The sequence below is a fragment of the Euleptes europaea genome, chromosome 1, assembly GCF_029931775.1.
Source record: "Euleptes europaea isolate rEulEur1 chromosome 1, rEulEur1.hap1, whole genome shotgun sequence".
Lineage (NCBI taxonomy): Eukaryota > Metazoa > Chordata > Lepidosauria > Squamata > Sphaerodactylidae > Euleptes > Euleptes europaea.
The window spans coordinates 29,440,693-29,461,581 of record NC_079312.1 but is presented as its reverse complement, the minus strand read 5'-3'; the positions used below and the strand labels follow the sequence as shown (position 1 = coordinate 29,461,581).

The 20,889-nt window shown below is 49.5% G+C and overlaps 1 protein-coding gene across 1 annotated transcript in view; it reads right to left on the bottom strand.

Moving 5' to 3' along the window:
• The window catches only part of SETD5 (SET domain containing 5), a 73,959-nt gene that overhangs the window by 600 nt on the left and 52,470 nt on the right, over window positions 1–20,889 (bottom strand). Inside the window, exons 17-22 of the mRNA XM_056862139.1 lie at window positions 19,714–19,843; window positions 16,998–17,254; window positions 9,222–9,677; window positions 7,518–7,792; window positions 3,669–3,802; window positions 720–805 (exon numbers count right to left, since the gene is read on the bottom strand). Of these exons, the coding sequence (XP_056718117.1) occupies window positions 720–805; window positions 3,669–3,802; window positions 7,518–7,792; window positions 9,222–9,677; window positions 16,998–17,254; window positions 19,714–19,843 (1,338 nt within the window). The remainder of the gene's footprint in view (window positions 1–719; window positions 806–3,668; window positions 3,803–7,517; window positions 7,793–9,221; window positions 9,678–16,997; window positions 17,255–19,713; window positions 19,844–20,889) is intronic.

Genomic DNA, 20,889 nt, shown 5'->3' with positions numbered 1-20,889 from the left:
AAGGGATACAGAAGCCACAAATCAATACAGTTCCACCAAGAGATGCCACACAACCCTAATTTTGAGACAGGCTGCACTGTGTCAGAGCCAGAGATGGCAAACTTGGAAGGCTTTAAGAGGAGAGTGGACATGTTCATGGAGGAGAGGGCTATCCAGTGTGGTGTAGTGGTTAACAGCAGTGGTTTGGAGCAGTGGAGTCTGATCTGGAGAACTGGGTTTGATTCCCCACTACTCCACTTGAGCGGCGGAGGCTACTCTGGTGAACTGGATATGTTTCCCCACTCCTACACATGAAGCCAGCTGGGTGACCTTGGACTAGTTACAGCTCTCTTAGAGCTCTCTCAGCCTCATCTACCTCACAGGGTGTCTGTTGTGGGGAGGGGGAGGGAAGGTGATTGTAAGCCGGTTTGGTTCTATCTTAAGTGGTAGAGAAAGTCGGCATATAAAAACCAACTCTTCTTCTTCTAGTAGAAATGGATTCTAGTCATGATGCATACCTATTTTCTCCAGGATCAGAGGAGCATGCCTATTATATTAGGTGCTTTGGGAGGATAATGCTGCAGTTGTCTTGTTTGTGGGCTTCCTAGAGGCCCCTGGTTGGCCACTGTGTGAACAGACTGCTGGACTTGACGGGCCCTGGCCTGATCCAGCAGGACTTTTCTTAAGTTCTTATGAACCACAAGGAGACTGTGACATACAAAGAACTTGGCCTCCCATACCTGGTAGCTATACCGAGAAGGACTGTAAACGGCTGGTCCCTTGAGGGCAGAGCTGAGGGAATCGGTTGTGTCTCCTTCCACTGTATCTAGAAAGGCAAGACAGAGAGGCACGTGAGAATGGTGCGCTCCGGGGGCAGGAGGGAAAGCGAACTGAAGCCAAGAGGGGGAGAGACGCCCAATCCTCAAAAAGCGATTTAGAAAGTCTAGGAACCTTCAGGCTGGAATAAATAATGGAAAACTGGCACACCTCAATAGCTTAAAAGGAAAAGTTGAGAAGAAACACAGCTTTCTTCCCCTCCCTCACTTTTAATATGTAAAATTATAAGCACTTGTGCAAGACATTCAGAACTTAGGTACAGGGTGTGATATAACCACATTTTTAATTGGATAGTAATAATAAATAAAAACAGTATCTTCATTTATAGTCCGCCTTTCTCACTGAGACTCAAGTGGATTATAAAACATAAAAAGCAATTAAATCAGACAGCAAGGATCTTCAATAAACCAGTGAAACAGGACAAGTGTTACCAAATGATAAAACAGTGCAACCAAAAGAGCCAGTGAGAGCCAGCGTGGTGTAGTGGTTAAGAGCGGTGGTTTGGAGCAGTGGACTCTGATCTGGAGAACCGGGTTTGATTCCCCACTCCTACACATGAGCGACAGAGGCTAATCTGGTGAACTGGATTTGTTTCCCCACTCCTACACACGAAGCCTGCTGGGTGACCTTGTGCTAGTCACAGTTCTCTTAGAGCTCTCTACCTCACAGAGTGTCTGTTGTGGGGAGGGGAAGGGAAGACGATTGTAAGCCAGTTTGATTCTGCCTTAAGTGGTAAAGTCGGCATATAAAAACCAACTCTTCTTCTTCAAAAAAAAAATTTTTTTTGACCCAGGACCACAAAAACTGTTTGCCCAGGTGTAACGGATTGGAAGAGTAAATTAACAGAATATGCAGTGATGGCGAAATTGACAAGCTCTGTGAATAAAAGGCCAAGTAAAGAATTTCAAGATAAATGGAAATCTTATTACCTATACTCCTCTCAAAATCTGATTTGAAGGCAAAGATGAATCTTAAGAGAAGCGCAATTTATTTGTTGAAATTTTAAATCGATTAAGATTAACGTCATCAATACTGCTTAGAAATGGTAAACAAGATATTATAGACAAATTTGATGGGAAGGTAATGGAGAAAAAATGTAGAGGATTGTAAACATAATGTAATACCCTCTTAGACATATAAAATGTAAAGTAGTCAGCTGGATCTATTAAATATTGTATAGATGGTAGTGGTTAGATAATGTGAGTTTAGTACCGTATATACCCGTGTATAAGCCGACCCGCGTATAAGCCGAGGTGCCTAATTTCTCCCCAAAAATGGGGAAAAATTAGGCACCCGCGTATAAGCCGAGGGTCGGCTTATAACCCCTCCCCCCCCCCGCAGACTTACCTTCTGGGCTCCTGGCGGTGGGAAGCGGCGGATCCGGCGGGGGTGGCCTTCCTGCAGCTGCAGGAGGGCCCCCCCCCAGGCCGCTCCTGGCGGCGGGAAGTGGTGCAGCCCACCGGGGCGGCGGAGCGCCCTCCCCGCGGCCACAGAGGGCCTCTAGAGACCTCTCCCGGCCGGGAGAAGGCGGTGGGGGCGGCCGAGCGCCCTCCCCGCGGCCGCAGAGGGCCTCTAGAGGCCTCTCCCGGCCAGGAGAAGACGGCGGGGGCGGCTGAGCGCCCTCCCCGCGGCCGCAGAGGGCCTCTAGAGGCCTCTCCCGGCCGGGAGAACGCGGCGGGGGCGGCCGAGCGCCCTCCCCGCGGCCGCAGGGAGGCTTTGAAGGCGCCTCCCGGCCGGGAGAAAGCAGCGGGGGCGGCCGAGCGCCCTCCCCGCGGCCGCAGAGGGCCTCTAGAGGCCTCTCCCGGCTGGGAGAAGGCGGCGGGGGCGGCCGAGCGCCCTCCCCGTGGCCGCAGGGAGGCTCTGGAAGCCTCTCCCGGCTGGGAGAAGGTGGCGGGGGCGGCCGAGCGCCCTCCCCACGGCCGCAGGGAGGCTCTGGAAGCCTCTCCCGGCAGAGAAAAGATGGCGGCGGTAAGTTCCCCCCTCCCTCCTCCCTCCCCCCTCTACCGTATTGACCCGCGTATAAGCCGAGGCCGGCTTTTTCAGCCCTTTTTTTGGGCTGAAAAACTCGGCTTATACACGAGTATATACGGTAGGTTAGTTTAACTCAACATATAGTAGTAATATTTGTATGTTAGATTAACTGTATCCATCGCTGCAGCTTGTTCTCATTTTTAGTTTTTTTTATAACTTTTATATAATTTCTTTTCTTTGTAAGTTTTGTATTTTATAGATTTCTTTGCACTTTTCTGTATCATAATTTTTTTTAAAAAAACCTGTTTGAGGCATGACATACCATAATGAAGGAAGGGGGTTACAAAGGTAGAGGACAGTGTAGTAAAAAGAGATATGCTGGCCAATGGCCGTAACAATAAATGTTAAATGTAATGTAGTAAAAAGAGACATGGTACGTACAATTAATTTCGTAACAGACCACAATACTATTCCCTTGCAGAAGTGATCTTCTGAGCTGACCCCGTTGTACTCCGGTTCAAATCCGTTTATAACAATGTCCTCCCTGAACATTTCTGTTCTGCAGTTTCTTCAAAACGGCAGCCGCGTGGGGGGCAGTTCCTGACCTCCTCAGGCAGGCTGCTCCACCAGTGAGAAAGCCACAACAGGGAAAGCGTGCGAGTGGGCAGTTGCCGACCTTGCTCCTTTGCAGTGAAGGCACCTTCCGCAGGCTTTGCTCGGGCTTGCCTCCATGGCATGGCTTGAAGTGATGCCAGCCTGCTCAGAAGCAGGGCTTCCTAAGAAGCCAATAGCACTGAGCACCAATGCTCCACAGGGAAGCCGGAAGACTCTACCGCTCCGAGGACAGCCTCTCGCTCGCCATGGCCCCCTGCGCCACTTACCTGCTTCTCTCTCCCCTAGGCTTTCGCGAGTGGGCGAGGGCTCTCCTCTCTGGCACATCTTAGCGCTGCTACGTAAAACCTTCTCCAGAATGCCACGGCCTTCGCGGAGCCGCTCCACCGAGGTAGGCACCATCCTGTAACCGGGTTAAGAACAGGAATCAAGCAGAGGACAGTGACCTGATCTCTCCCCCCACACCTTATGAATCCAAAACGGCTTTGTTTCTAGGGAGCTTGAAGCATCTCTAGCGGCAAAGCAATAATTCCAAAAGGTCTCTTCTCGTTTGGAGAGGACCATGAAGATCATATATTGTGCACTTTGCACAATATAAACCTTATTAAGATTTGGGCTGATGCTACTTTTTGTACCTATAGCTGTTGTCCAAGAGACAAATGCCTTGTTTGTTTTTAGGGCAGAATGGAGCCAACCTCTTAACTAGCTGGAGATCTCCTAGAAGTGAACAGAAATGCATCAGAAGGGGCAGCAATGCAGCCTACCTCTAGCATTACTGGGAGAACAGATGGCGATTACCCTGAAATAAAAGTCCCAGCATGTGGAGCTGAGGCTCAGTGGTAGAGCATCTGTGTGGCATGCAGAAGGTCCCAGGCTCAATCCCCGGCATCTCCAGTTAAAGGGACCAGGCAAGTAGGTGATGTGAAAGACCCCCGCCTGAGACCCTGGAGAGCCGCTGCCGGTCTGAGTAGACCAGTGGTTCTCAACCTTTTTCCGACCATGGCCCCCTTCCAACCTTGTTTCCTTCCTGTGGCCACCCTGCCTACTGGTAGAAAGGTAGCTATTTAAATGTTTTGTTTGTAAATAACCAAGGAACAAAGAAGCATAAAGAGCCACACAAAATGCACACATGCAGTTCTTATTGGAAAACTGAAATTTACAAAAAATACCCCACAAAAAGGGAATACAACACGCTAATCAGCAACAATGCTCACATACAAGGGAGAACAAAGCCTCTACAGCCATTGCACAAGATTACAGCGATACAAAAATGCAGTTGCAAACGATGCATAGAAGTGCAATGAAGAAAGTCAGGTTTTCATGTGTTTCTGTTTTCTTCACTTCTCACTTCCCTCTGTGGCCCCCTAGTCTTGTGCCGTGGCCCCCCATTTATGCAATTTTCATCTGTGGCCCCTTGGAATATCCTGGGCCCCCCCAGGGGGGGCATATGGCCCCAGGTTGAGAACCACTGGAGTAGACAATACTGACTTTGATGGACTGAGGGTCTGATTCTGTAGGAGGCAGCTTTGTGCGTTCATGTGCACAAGTTCCTGTCAATGGCACACTCATATTAGGCCTGTCCAACTAAATCACAGCCTTTTTGAGGAAATAAAATTCTTGAAAACTGTTCTAGTTTGCAGTGTGCAGGGTGGTGGCGGTGGGGCGTCTTCTTCAGCTTGTAGAGTCACTGCGTGGAGACTCTTTGGCTTGGAAAGAGAGGTGACATGCTCAGAACATACAAGATGGCCTCAAGTTTACATACAAGCAGCAGGGGCAGAAAAACAAAAAGGCTCTGCAACTGCAATTCACCGCAATCTGCTCGCCAAAGCAATTTCAAATTAGAAATGATTTATTTATTACCTCTTAGTAGGTACAATTTGGATTTTGCAGTCGACAAATTAAGTGATTCTGGGCAGACCACCATCTCTTCAGCTTCACGCTTGCAGCTGCCAGCCTCCAGGTGGGGCCTGGAGCTCTCCCAGTATTCCAATTGATCTCCAGGCCACAGGGATCAGCTCCCCTGGCCACCCTCTTCACGCTACTGGCAAGGTGATAAAACGGGAACAAACATGACCCGCTTCTCATAGCCGCTGCAGCAGTGATGCGAGATGCAGCTTGCAGGGCATTTTGCATCCATGAAAATAAAGGTTTTGGGGTGTGTGTTGTGTGTTAAGTGCCGTCAAGTCGTTTCCGACACATGGCGACCTTATGAATCAATGTCCTCCAAAATGTCCTATCTTTAACAGCCTTGCTCAGGTCTTGCTAACTGAGGGCCGTGACTTCCTTTATAGAGTCAATCGATCTCTTGTTGGGTCTTCCTGTTTTCCTGCTACCCTCAACTTTTCCTAACATGACTGTCTTTTCCAGTGACTCATAATGTGACCAAAATACGATAGCCTCAGTTTAGTCATTTTACCTTCTAGGGTCAGTTCAGGTTTGATTTGATCTAGAATCCACTGTTTGTTTGTTTGTTTTTTTGGCAGTCCACGGTATCCGTAACACTCTCCTGCAACACCACATTTTAAAGGAATCTACTTTCTTCTTCAGCTTTCTTCATTGTACAGGTCTCACACCCATACATAGTAATAGGGAATATGATGGCATGAATTAACTTGATCTTGGTTGCCAGTGACACATCCTTACACTTCAGAATCTTTTCTAGCTCCTTCATGGCTGCCCTTCCCAGTCTCAGTCTCCTTCTGATTTCTTGGCTGCAGACTTTGGTACAGACTAATAATTACATTCGCCCTGACCTGGATCTCATCAGATCTCAGAAGCTAAGCAGGGTCAGCCCTGGTTAGTATTTGGATGGGAGACCACCAAGGAATACCAGGGTTGCTGTGCAGAGGAAGGCACTGGCAAACCACCTGTTAGTCTCTTGCCATGAAAACCCCAAAAGGGGTTGCCATAAGTCGGCTGCAACTTGATGGCACTTTACACACACACACACACACAATAATTACACTTCTGATCTGACTGCCCAAATCAAGGCTTGAGCCTAGCGTTTGGCACTTCCGAGCCTACTTGCGTGGCAGAATTCCCTGTTTCGTCAACAGGATTACACACGTCATCCTTCCCCCCCATCACTGAATTTTCAACATCAGCCTTTAAAAACGGGACTGACTGGACCGACACCCATATCCCCACTGGAGTGAGGGGGAAGAAAGTGCAGGGGGGGAGGGGGCGGAGGTCACACCGTCACCACTGCTGCGACTGTGTAGCTGGAGAAACAGTTTCTCGCAAGACACCATGAACAGGGCAGCAGCACATCTGCTTAGCCTGTTAAGGTAATTTTGTGGCAACTGAAATTAATACTGCGGGTAGATGCAGAATGTAGCAAAGTTCTGGATACTCCTGTACAACTGTGTCATGCAACCTGAAGTACACAGTATGTGGAGTAGTAAAGATCAGTTAATTGAGTGGGGTGAGGGGAGAGAGGAGCCCTCAGGATGAAACTTCAAACACAGCCACTTAGTACTTAAGAGCATAAGAAACGCCATGCTGGATCGGATCCAGGACCATCAAGTCCAGCAGTCTGTTCACACAGTGGCCAACCAGGTGCCTCTAGGAAGCCCACAAGCAAGATGACTGCAGCAGCACCATCCTGCCTGTGTTCCAGAGCACCTAATATAATAGGCATGCTCCTCTGATCCTGGAGAGAATAAGTATGCATCATGACTAGTATCCATTTTTACCAGTAGCCATGAATAGTCCTCTCCTCCATGAACATGTCCACTCCCTTCTTAAAGCCTTCCAAGGTGGCAGCCACCACTATATAAGAACATAAGAAAAGCCCTGCTGGATCAGACCAAGGTCCATCAAGTCCAGCAGTCTGTTCACACAGTGGCCAACCAGGTGTCTCTAGGAAGCCCAACAAACAAGACGACTGCCTGTGTTCCTGGAGAGAATGGGTATGCATACTTCAACCACAACATGCAGTTCTTCCTCAAAAATGCTCCCTGGGTAGGAGAGAACGAAAAATCTGACCAGCACATGACTGAAGAGACTGCTGCAACCTTTTAAGCTGGCAAACAGCACAGCCTTTAGAACTGAGGAATGCCACGAAACAGAACACGCCTTTCCCCATCCCGAGACTGGCAATGCAGGCGAACACTCACCATCGGCTGCTGATGCTCTCCTGGGATTTGCAGTGCGTGGACCCCCTCGGTTCTGGCGGGCTGACGTCCTCTAGGTGAGACACAGAGGAGTGGGAGGGGGAGAAGCCGTGTTGGGGTGAGGACGGGACTCGGCTCCCGGAGGCTTGCACGGCCCCGGCCTCCACCTCCACCCCGGAGCAGCTGCTGCCCAGTCGAGCCAGGGTCCCCGTGCATCGAGTAGAATCCCCTCCTTCCTTAGCTTCTTGCTTTCGCTTGCGGTACTCCAGCAGAGACACCTAGAAGAGGGCCAAAAAAAGCCACCGTCAGCCCAGGAGAGTCTGAGTGAGGAATGGCTGACAAGTCAGGAGGCTGGACAGAGTTGTTTCCGCCCCCCACCCCCCGCAATATAAAAAGTCATTCACAGAGCAGGGGGGATACATTCCCCACCCTTGCTACAGGAAACTGGACTGATATGTGGACTTAACGAGAGGCCCCCAAAGGATTCTGAATGTTGAACAATTCTTGGGCTTCCTACACAAGCAAGAAATCGGCTCTGAGCCTATGATCAGCAAGTCTGATGTAGCCAAGACTTGGGTTTTGTTTAGCCTGGATCTGAAATGGCAGCTGAACTCTAGCCAGTGTGGTGTAGTGATTTAGAGCAGTGATTTGGAGTGGTGGAGTCTGATCAGGAGAACCGGGTTTGATTCCCCTCTCCTCCACATGAGCGGCGGAGGCTAATCTGGTGAACTGGATTTGTTTCCCCTCTCCTACACGTGAAGCCAGCTGGGTGACCTTGGGCTAGTCACACTCTCTCAGCCCCACCCACCTCACAGGGTGTATGTTGTGGGGAGGGAAGGGAAGGTGATTGTAAGCCGGTTTGAGTCTCCCTTAAGTGGTAGACAAAGTCGGCATATAAAAACCAACTCTTCTTCTTCTAAGTACACATGAACACATGAAGCTGCCTTATACTGAATCAGACCCTTGGTCCGTCGAAGTCAGTACTGTCTACTCAGACTGGCAGTGGCTCTCCAGGGTCTCAGGCAGAGGTCTTTTACATCACCTACTTGCCTAGTCCCTTTAAACTGGAGATGCCGGGGACTGAACCTGGGACCTTATGCATGCCAAGCAGATGCTCTACCACTGAGCCATGGCCCCTCCCAAATAATAAGCTGTACCATACATCTGTAGGGAAGTAACAAGGCAGCTGAGGGGAAAACCTACTCAAGAGTACTAATATTTCTTTGCCCTGACCTGGATGGCCCAGGCAAGCTGGATCTCTTTAGACCTCGAAAGCTAAGCAGGGCCGGCCCTGGTCAGTACTTGGATGGAAGACCACCAATGAAGCCCCAGGTTGCTACAGGCAATGGCAAAGCAGCTCTGCTCATCTTGTCTTCTAAACCCCATGAATGGTCACCATTAGACAGCTGCAACTGGGAGGCAGAGGCCCCACCACCAATACCTCTTTAAGGAACGGCGATGACACCACTGTACTATTTTCTGAACCACAAGGCAATGGGCACGCCTGCTTCCCTTCTGCCCCTACTCTGACAGATACCTCAAGCAGCTCTGCCTAATCCAGTGGGGTAGGAACTACAAGTTTCTCTGCGTCTTCTAAAGCTGCATCCTAAAGCTGCGTCTTCTAAAGCTGCATGCTCTCGTCCTGGGTTCCTCCCCCCCGTGAACCTTAAGGTCCCTCCAAACATGTCACTCGTGCTGGATACTCGCCTTTTTCCTCTGGGGTGGGTTCTGGGGGGCGGGTTTAACTCCTTCGCAAGCTCTCTCGCCACAGGGGGGCATGGATCCATGCGCCGCTTCTTTGAGGAGCGCCTGCTCGTGCCTGCCAAAGTACCCCTCCGCAGGAGAACTGCAGCAACCCCTCTCTGGATTGAGAGGCTTCCCGTCGGCCATCTGGGGCGATTCTCGCAACAGTCCGTCCGCCCGGGGCATGGCGTTCAAAGGGGAGAAGGCGTACATTAAGTTAAACTCTGTCCGAAAAGCCTGGTCAGAGCTTCGTAGCAGCGTCTGGGCTTCCCCGCTCTTCCCGGGGAAGCTGTTCTCCGAAGGCTGGGAAGCGGGATCAGACTGCCCCGAAGCGAGCAGCGACGGTCTTTCCGAGCAGCTGTTGGAGCTGGCCTCCGGGTACCCCGGCTTCGGCATCTCGAGATCCGTCCTGAGACAGAGCTAGAATAGCCAAGGAGGGTATTGGGGGGAGGGGAGAGGACATTGAACAGGGCAGAGAACCAGGTGAAAGGGGCAAAACAGAGAAAGACTTTAAGTCAGGAAAGATACCCCCCCCCCTCCGTTCCCAAAGACAACACAGACCATCCTCCACATCTCGCCCCCGGCCCTACTGCAGCCCCTTCCTGCCTCACTCGGCTCCTTCTCCCTGCTCGTTGTTCTAGATGCATGGCCTGCTTTCTTCCTCTATGCTGCAGACTTTCCAGAGGCAACTCGGATGTGAAGGCCTCCCCCTCCCCTCCCTTTCGGACGGAGTCGCTGGTGCTCAAACGAACACCGGTGTATCTCCGTAGTCACCATTTAAACATATAATGTCACAACCATTTCAATAAAAGGTGAAGAATCAACAAAACAAAAAAAGGTTCAAGGCAAACAAGGACACCACACACACACACGCACACACACACACACACACCAAGTACTCCATTACCAGCCAATCGCTTCATAAAACTATCTCAGTCACACGTTGCAGTTGCTCCCTCGCACCTCACAACACCTGGAAATCATCCCTCTAAGAAATGAGTTAACATGTCCTCTTGGTCCAGTTTACTAAGCAATGCATGAGCTCTCTCTCTCTCTCTGTGTGTGTGTGTGTGTGTGTGTGTGTGTGTGTAAAACAGCTTCTATTGTGTTCCTCCCCCTTGTTAGTCCAAAAGAATTGTTTTCAGCCCATTTGCGCAAGGGCTACTAAGCCAGCGAGGAAAGGAGTTGGGTGGGACGCTTTCCATTCAATGGAGGTGGTGCTTCTGGCCACATGTACTGCTTACTACCCTTCTCGTGGCGTCCAGCCCCCAGGCTCTGCACACCTGCTGCCCTGCTAAGAACCATCTTCAAGTACTTGAAGGGCTGTCATGGAGAGGATGGTTCCGAGCTGTTTTCTGTTGCCCCAGAAGGTCGGATCAGAACCAATGGGTTGAAATTAAACCGAAAGGATTTCCATCTAGACGTTAGGAAGAATTTTCTACCGGTTACAGTGGTTCCTCAGTGGAACAGGCTTCCTTGGGAGGTGGTAAGCGCTCCTTCCCTGGAGGTTTTTAAGCAGAAGATGGATGACCATCTGTCAGCAATGCTAATTCTGACCGTGGGCAGATGATGAGAAGGAGGGCATCCTGGCCATCTTCTGGGCATGGAGTAGGGGTCACTGGGGAGAGGAAGTTGTGAATTTCCTGCATTGTGCAGGGGGTTGGACTAGATGACTCTGGTGGTCCCTTCCAACTCATCTAGTCCACCACTCTTGCCAGATGCCTCTAGGAAGCCCAAGCAGAGAAAGAAGGCAGTAGCTCTTTTCTGCCATCCTCCCAGCAACTGGAATTCATCTGGACAGTACATATTTTTCAGAACCTATATATCTTAGACACACACCCCATGCAAACTGGTGTGTGTGTTAAGTGCCATCAAGTCACTTCAGACCCTATGAATCAATGTCCTCCAAAACGTCCCATCCTTAATAGCCTTGCTCAGCTCTTGCTAATTGAGGGCCGTGGCTTCCTTGATTGAGTCAGTCCATTTCTTGTTGAGTCTTCCTCTTTTCCTGCCTTCAACTTTTCCTAGCATGATTGTCTTTTTCCAGTGACTCTTGTCTTCTCATAATGTGACCAAGAACGATAGCCTCGGTTTATACCCCAATTTATACCCCAGGCATACAGTATGTGGCTGACTAATCACACTATGGGAATGAAGCTACCTTAAGGCCTTTGTCAGCATCATGTGACTCAGCTTTTAGCTTACGGTTTCCAATAATGACCCAGTAGCGCGGTCAAGGCTGCATCCAGATGCCTGCTTTGCGAGTCCAGTAACAACTCCCCTCCTCCACTTACTACTATGCTACTTAGTGTGGTTGGGTTTTTTTAATGCCTTCTAGTGCTTTGGAAGATTTTAGTACTTTGAGCATCCAGCGTACCTAGAAAGGCAACTATAGCACTTCTCTTCAAAACATTCATGCTCAGGCCTGTTGGCCTTCCATGAATTCCAAACAGAATTTGCTATCTGGCATTACTGTTTTAACTGCATTTCTGCCAACCCTAAGTTTCTACCACTTAACACCTCAGAAGAATAGAAGCCCTTGCTGAAAAGAGAGAGAGAGAAAGAGAGAAAGAGAGAAAGAGAGAAAGAGAGAGAGAGAGAGAGAGAGAGAGAGAGAGAGAGAGAGAGAGAGAGAAGAAAGAAAGAAAGAAAGAAAGAAAGAAAGAAAGAAAGAAAGAAAGAAAGAAAGAAAGAAAGAAAGAAAGAAAGAAAGAAAGAAAGAAAGAAAGAAAGATGACTTCAGCACCTGAGGGGGCCACTTGCCCAGCCCTTTCCTCTTGGGTCTCCTATGACATTTTGAATTTTTTATCTTCCCCTTTCTGTTTTGGTTTAGCTCCTATTATGTAACCCATAGGAGCCCCAAGGCGCAGAGTGGTAAGCTGCAGTACTGCAGTCCAAGCTCTGCTCATGACCTGAGTTCAATCCCAACGGAAGTTGGTTTCAGGTAGCCGGCTCAAGGTTGACTCAGCCTTCCATCCTTCCGAGGTTGGTAAAATGAGTACCCAGCTTGCTGGGGGTAAAGGGAAGATGACTAGGGAAGGCCCTGACAAACCACCTCATAAACAAAGTCTGCCTATGAAACATTGGGATGTGACGTCACCCCATGGGTCAGGAATGACTCGGTGCTTGCACCTTTGCCTCAAACTCTGAAAAGAAAAAAAGTGGGATTTCCCCATTCCTCTTATTGATTCATATAATTCCTCTGAATATAGAATTTGTATCATGAAGAATGTGGACTTTTGACACAGCAGAAGCTGGGCTGTATATCTTCACACAGGAATGAGGCGAGGGGGTATATACAAGCTCCTGCCCAGCCAATGATTAAGCGACTGGAGTTTTGATACCTGAGCTCACGTTGCCCCAGTTTCTCTTTCCTTCAGCCTTCAGAAGGGTTACCTGACAAAACCTTTGATTCCCCCACCGAATCTGCTCGATTACAGCTCCAAAGGAAATCTGGCTTGGCTAGCCCATCTCTCCCTCATCTACTTTTACTCTCCTCTGTAGCTCCCTCACCACCACCGCTCCCCCCTCCAAGCACATGGCGCACAGGCTCTCTCTCACCCCAAACACACACACCCACACATCCTCTCCGCCTCCAATTGAGATGGTGTGATAACTACCTCGGGCGACAGGGACTCGGGCCTATGCGCAGGGGAACTCTCAGGGGAAGATACGTTCTAGGAGGGAAAAGCATCTCGTTATTCATCTACTTTTTTCAAGTCAAGAAGCAAAATAAAATAAAGTAAAAAAAACAAGCATAGAGGTTAGCCACGGCTATTCTGAATGACAAGACGCTACCCTGGAATAGCCTCGGTGATTAGAGGGGACTGAACACATTGTATGGTTTCTAGAGGCTGAGGGGAGTGTGGAAGACAGGACAAGGATTACTGAGCCTCATGCCACAACTTCAGTATCAAAACCGGAAATAAGCAAAGCAGTTAGAAAGCAAGCATGTTGCCTGAAAACTCTGAATATGTCTATTTAAGTTAAGCCAGACAACATGAAGAAACCGTGGCGGAGGAAGCCTGGCTTTTATGAGCAAGCCGCCACCGCCACCAGCAACCAAATGAGAGCAAAAAAGCACAAGAGAAGCCTCCTTGTCAGAAATGCTGCACAGAAGCCACGTGCTCCTCCTTCAAAGTGGCTCTGCCAGAACAGAGAAACAGGCATGGGTCAGTTACGCAAAACCGCGGTTTGCCATCGCACTAACTACTCTTGGAGAATCCCCGGGGTGACTGACCCCCTCATCATGGCAAACCACAGCTTTCTGTTGCATCTGAACCACTTGTTACGGTTGTTGTTCTCTTCCCTACAAACCAGGAGCCCGAAACCTGGTGGAAGACTTGTCTGTAGAAAAGAGAGCAAAACGCAGCAAGCAGCTTGAATGCAACGACAAACCATAGTCTGCCACAAAAGAAAAAGTCTAATTAGATCACAGTGTAGACAGGTAGGGAAGGGGGCACGTGAGTCTGACGATACCTCACGATTGTCCACACAAGGCATAAGCTACGGTTTGTTGCCATATCTGACTCATACTCCTGTTAGCGCTAGGGGACATTCTTCCTTGCCAAACACAGCTGTATGAGGGGATTCCTCCCTGCCACCTGCTCCACCCTAGATGGAGGACACAGCTGTCGAGCCACGGGAACATGCTGGCTGCTTAAGAGTTGGCAAAGCCATAGAAGGCAGCAGTGTGAGGTCTAAAAACTGCTATGAGGAACATGATTAAGTCCTATTTCCCTTATTTCAAGATGATCATCTTGAAACAACCTGCTTCTAACAACAAGGTTCATACATTGGGAAGGAATCCTAGCACACATACACCCCTCCCCCCCGCTACCACAAAGCTCCCCACAGACAAGCTCTTCCCTCTGGACATTCTCTCCAGGTTGATTCAGCTGAGCTAAACCCAGGGAAATCCCCTCCTTGCGGGGACACGTTTCACTGGGCCCCGATTCCCTTTGGCCAAGAAAAGTCATTCTATGCATCTGGTTGAATAACGGGACCTGGGTTTAACCTCTCGGCACCTCCACAGCAGGACAACCAGAGATCACGACCGCAAATGGCCCCGCCAAAAACGAGTCTTTGCTAGCATGCTGAGAAGTGGATGCGAAAGCTCCACAGTGGCAGCTGAAAGGGACATCAAGATGACAGAAACAGAAGCCTCGCGAACGAGTGGAACGGAGCGAATGAGAAAAGCCTCGGCAAAGACGTGGAGAGGGGAGTCTGACAAAGTGCAAGGCTGCTCTACAGACGAGGAAGGGCATGAGGGGCGGGTAAGAGAGTCAGTCACACACAACGGGAACAGTTCGCTTTCTTACAGGGGACGGAAAAGCTTCTGCAGCCCAAGGTTTGCTGTGACAGCAGCCCTTCGCTGACAGAGACTGAGCAAAAATAAATAAATAAAATAAAAATGGGGGGTCAACAACCAATTTCAAGATACAAATTCGTAAACGAATCCCACACCACTGCCTCAAAGGACCAATGCGGTTAAGACGCCCGGTTGGCTATTTCCTTTGCTGAGGCGGTCAGCCCCGTGACCTCTGATTTCCCCTAATGCACTGAGTTAGACCCTTGTCAACACGAGCATGTGTGTGTGGACAGGAGATGGGGCCAAGAAGGGTAAGACCCAGGGAGACTCCCAGACATTGGAATGTAATCAAGACAGTCCAGCCACATAAATAATAAATTCCTTAAGCGGATGATTACCATCTTGGTGCTTGGGGTGCTTGGTCAGATCACGCAAGCAACTGGCTACTACCAGGGCAGCGGACGTGCCACTACTCAACAGAAGGGGTGGGGGGAACCACCCAAAACAGAGATTGCAGTACTGGTGGTATTCGGCCTCCTGTCAATCTCAGATTTCATTTTTTTCCTCCAAAAAGGTAACTTTCTAGCTCTCATGCCTGAGAATATGCAAGGGAACGCACAGAGAAATTCCAGGAGCCAAAGTTGCGGCTGAGTAAGACCCCCAGCGGCCAGAGGGCAAAAGGCTGCGGAACCTCCACCCAGCTCCTTGCGTTTCCTTCTCTCCCCATGACTAGCCACAGAAGAATAAATTATGTAAAGCAATTTTTTAAAAAGAATTATGGAAAGCATGAGAAAGCGCACACATTTTTCTAAACAGCATAGCAAGGACTGCAGGAATTTCAGCTGGACCACAAACCTGCACAACTGGGCTAATATTCTCGAGCAGCGGGAGAACCAAGACTCCAGGATCGTGGTCAGCCCAAACTGCCGTCAGAACAAGCGCTGGTTAAGAGCCCGTGGAGCGGGGACTGTTTTGGAGCTAAATGGGGAGACCCAAGTTTCAAATCTTCCCCTCAATCCTCAAGGCTTACTGGGGCCAGTCATTATCTCTGAAGACTACCTTGCATGGCTGTTGTTAAGATAGGCAGGGAAAGAGCCCATGTACAGAACCCAAGCTTTTTGAAGGGTAAGATAAAAATATAAAACATAAATAAAGCAGGCATTTTCAGTGGTAAGGGCAGCAGCGGATCTAAGAATTTAATGCTCCGCATTTTCCAGTACTGAAACATCAAACAGAAAGCCCCTCAGGTATACGGACCGGACAAAATAAAAGAAGAAAATGGGATGCTTCCGAATGAAAGCACTAGCCCCTTCTTGTCTGGGAGGAAGCCTCAAAATGAAGACCACCGCCACACTCCGCACCTGCCTTATGCTCTAAAGGTGGCTGTGAAAAGAAATGGGAAACAGTCAAATGAAGCTAGCACCTCGTGGACGGCTAAATCCTTGGATGGGGCATGGCCACTGTCACTCAAAGCCTGGAGTTGTGTGCAGGACAGAAGCAACCGCAGAGTTTGGTTTACCCTTTGGATGCTACAATAGGGGAGGGGGGCAAGAGAACAGGGTTGGTGCTGAGAGAACACGAAGGAGCCACGGTGGTCCCCAACAGCCTGTGACCCTTTGGCATAGTACACCCTATAATCCAGCAGCACCTCCTGAAATCAATGCTATTAACAACAATGATTAACTTATGAACACATGAAGCTGCCTTCTACTGAATCAGGCCCTTGGTCCAGCGAAGTCAGTATCGCCTACTCAGACCAGCAGCGGCTCTCCAGGGTCTCAGGCAGAGGTCTTTCACATCACCTACTCGTCTAGTCCCTTTAACTGGAGATGCCGGGGATTGAACCTGGGACTGCATGCCAAGCAGATGCTCTGTCACTGAGCCATGGCCCCTCCCTATTTGTCTCTTTAAATAAGATTAAACAAAAAACAGGTTGTAAATTCACCAGGAAAAAAATTTCATCACAAAAAGGACATAAAAATAGTAGATGAGACAAACAATATCTGATTTACAAACAACAGTACATAGGGTAATCCAATAAATCCTGGTGAATTTTTCCTGGCGAATTTACAACCTGTTTTTGTTTAATCTTATTTAAAGAGACAAATGTCATAAATTAATCATTGTTGTTTAATAGCATTGATTTCCGGAGGCACTACGTGATTACAGTGTGTCCTCCTGACATTTTTAGTACCTTCAAATCTCCCCCTTTTTTCCTTGGATATACCTTTGGCATAGGATAGCAGCTCTCGACTGCATGTGATAAGGATATCCTGCCGGTGCCTGGTTCTCTCAGACAGCAAGGCTTTCCTTGAAACCCTGATGGCTCAGCTGTTAGCCAAACAGACCCTTCTAAGCAGTTCTGACGCCCACGCCATCGGCGTGCAGGACCAACACTCCCACCGCCTGCTCCCCGCACCCCAACTTACCTCAAACTGTAGTGGAGTATTGCAACGGCTAGCAGACAGGGAAGGGATCGGCGAGAAGATCACTCCGCAGCCGCTGCGGCACTCCTCCTCGCCTGGCATAGAGGAGGAGGACGTGGTGAGCTGCGGGCTCAGGGAGTCCAGGACCAAGGAGGGGGCGGGAGGCGGGGGAGTGACCGGAGACAGCGGCCTCAGCAGCTTGGTCACGCTCTGTTCCATCAGGTAGCGCGACTTCCACTTCTTCAAGGGGCTCAGGAAGTCTGTAACGGGAACACAACCCAGATGGTGACACCACCATTTATGCAGCCCTAAGTCTACACTCAAGGGTTGCTCCCCCTCGGTATGAGCCCTCACATTTCTATCTGTGGCCCCTGAAGCACTGACAAGCCCTCGGCCGAAACAGAGATCTGTCTCCCAAAGAAGAGCAATAACTGAAGCAAGGCAAGAACAAACACCTTAGCCTGTCACAAAACGGAGTTATGTTTTAGAGCTGAAGAGGCAGGCGAAGGGCGAGAACTAGAGAACCAGTCGGTCCTGCCATGGCTGGACCAAAAGCAGAGGAGAAATTATTGCTCCAGGATCACTACAGGCAGTGAACACATGAACACATGAAGCTGCCTTACACTGTGTCAGACCCTTGGTCAATCAAAGTCAGTACTGTCTACTCAGACCGGCAGTGGCTCTCCAGGGTCTCAGTCTTTCATCCCCTTGGCATCACCTGCACATTCAGACCAATCTTCGAGCTCTCCCCCAACAAACCCTAAAAGACAAGGTGACAGCCAAGATCCCAAAATCGACACTGCTTCGCTTGACTGTGAACCTTCTTTGATCTATTTGCCTTCCTGCGATAGAAGGTTGGTTTCCATCTTCCATGCGCTCATTTGGCGGATGGCAAACTGGGCATGGTTTCCAAGAAAGACTGAATAAGAACTGAGGATTAAGCCAGCATGATCTAGCAGCTCCCAGATTAGTGCTGACACGCTCACTTTAACAAGACCTTCCCCAAGGCTCTTGTCTAACACAACCAGGTCTGCAGTTTGCACTCTTTATCACCCCTGTTCCTCACAATTTGAACTCCCAACCAGTGGAAGCCCTAAGGTATTCTGAATGGAGAGCATTCCGACCAAACTTCTAATCCTACCGATACCCATTTCAGCAGCTGCCCCAGGTGTCCTGTATTCCACCTGAGATGCTGGACTTCTCCCTGAGAACATGACATCCTCGTGCAAAGAAACCCAGTCCCCTTGCTTCTCAGGTTGTGGGATTCCCACCACCCAACCAGTGGACGAGTCCTTTCCCAGACCTTCATCCTGTCCCACGACAGACTTCAGGAGACTCACAAGGACATCCTTAGAAGTCAGACGTGTGTGTGCGCGTGGTCTTTTGAAAGGCAATTCTCTACTTTGCCTCAAAGCAACCAACCCCAAATTAACATGAGTCTCTTAGAAAGAACCTCTTCTAAGCTTTTTTTGTAAGCTCGTCCAGAGCTAGTGGCTTTGTCCACTGTAGGTGCCTCTAACCTTTGTGCAACAAACAGTTATCTGTACACTGCCTAGGGCCTCGTCTGTCGTCCTTGGAAAACTGATCCCTGACTTGGACAGATCGCCACCCTCTTCCTCTGCAAAGACAGATGCAAAGTTACTATTTTTTTACAACTTAGCCTTTTGCTTTGCTCACAGATGTGTGCTGCGGAGTGGCTGCTTTGTAACTAGTAGTCTACTCTTTAACCCATGGTCTCCTCAGCAAGTGCTAAAGATACAGGAAAGCCCCCCCCCCCCCGCACCAGCAAAAGGGCGCTGGGTATTCATGCAGCACTCGGAGGGTGGGGAGGAGTGGAGGTGTGGGTGATCAGGAGCCTCACAGGGGAGAGTTCTTGGAGGTACAGAGGACACCTCTCCCAAAGAGTGTCCGTTAAGGAGGCCTTATTAATTCCTCCCCACCACCACCACCAAAGGAAATGTCAGAATGAAGAAGAGTTGGTTTTTATAGGCCGACTTTCTCTACCACTTAAGGAAGAATCAATCCGGCTTACAATCACCTTCCCTTCCCCACAACGGAGCTGAGAGAGCTCTAAGAGAATTGTGACTAGCCCAAGGTCACCCAGCTGGCTTCGTGTGGAGGAGTGGGGGAAACAAATCCAGTTCACAAGATTAGCGTCCGCTGCTCATGTGTAGGAGTGGGGAATCAAACCCGGTTCTCCAGATCAGAGTCCACCGCTCCAAACCACCGCTCTTAACCACTACACCACGCCGGCTCTCCAGCCAGTGAGCAGCCACTCGACAAAAGCAATTCCACTCATGCAGCCTGTGCGCTTCTGCTGCTCCTTTCCCTTCATTTCCACCCCTCCCCCCACAGCATGCTAAGAACAGAGGTGAAAATATGCAGGACTGCTACAGGGCCAAGCCAATGAAGGGCAGGAGTATGAAACAGAAGGGGGTGTTCCTTCTGAGCTCTTGCCCACAGCAGACAGGAAATGGGCATCAGGTGCAAAACCCATTTGCGCCATTCATTCCTATTGCTCTCGCCAATACAGTTCCCAGACTCTTATTTAAACTGGCATGTACAGGTGGGCCAAAGTCAAATGGATATGGGTGTTGACTAGAGACTATGTTTTGCTTTTGCTTTTAACAATGTGCCCCTCAGAACAGTTTGAGACAGAAATAAACGCCACCCCACCCCCCACAAAGTACTGGTGAGGGGTGGAGGCCGCCCAACCAACCTGTGTTTTCTTTGCAGATGCCAGAAGTGCTGCCGCTCTCGTTGCTTTGGTATAGACACTGGGCTCTGCTCTCCTGGGAGGCGGCTGGGGTCTGAGTCATTCCTTCTTCCAGAGCTTGCTTCATCCAGCGCTGCAACAACAAAACGTGCTCAACGCACAGGCTCCCTTCCCAATGTTTCCCATGGACTTGCAGAATCATGGCCAGCAAATTCCCACCTGCACCAGTCCATACCCCCTCAGGGTTGGGGAAGGGAGGGTTTGCTGTTATCACAATTCAGCTTATGGGCAAGGCTGTTTCTGGCCCACACTCAAATTCTGCACCCCCTCAAAAATAGACATCTAAGCATGAGGATGCTCGATTGGCATGCTTTCGGTTGAGCCCAGATTTTATTAGCACAATGTGTACGTTTTTCAGGCAAGCTATAACATGACGGCACAAGGAAAAGAAACAGGCTACTGAGGGCAGAGCTTTATGAGTAAAAGAGGCTAGCAGGCAATCATGAGATTGGGGAAAGTAACCATTACAGGCTGCCATGAGTGTGTACGTGTTGGGGGGAGGGGAATGACTCCACCTCCCTCAAACACTGAGCTATTGAAATATAAGATCATGAGAGGGAGATCATGAGGCAGATCATGAGAGGGAGGGGATCTTGGCCATCTTCTGGGCATGGAGTAGGGGTCACTGGAGGTGTGTGTGGGAGGAGGTAGTTGTGAATTTCCTGCAATTTTCCCCGTAAAACTGGGGCAGGAAGGTGCCTTTTGACTGGTTCTAACGGGACTCACAACCAAGCAATCATGAAATCTTGGCCACTCTGTCACAAAACCAACAGAGGGTAGCTGGCCAAGAGTTCACACAGGGAAGTGAGTCTAATTTAGGTCCAAGTTAGCCAAGGGAGTGCACTAATTACAGCTCCACCCGCTGAGTCAGAGGCAGAGATGCCAGAAAGTTGCTTAACGGTTCGAAAGGAAATGGCTGGAGATTGTTACTGCAAGGAGTGTCACACGGAATACATTCAACAAGCAATATATAACCACAGTGTGAAGACTTAAGAAGGTCCAGAGGTGCCCCCAATCCTATGCTATCGGCGTGCATGTAAAAACCGACATGAAATTTTAATCATTTGACCGTCTTTCGTTTTCAGGACACCAGTTTCTAGCCCTCACATTCAGGAAGAT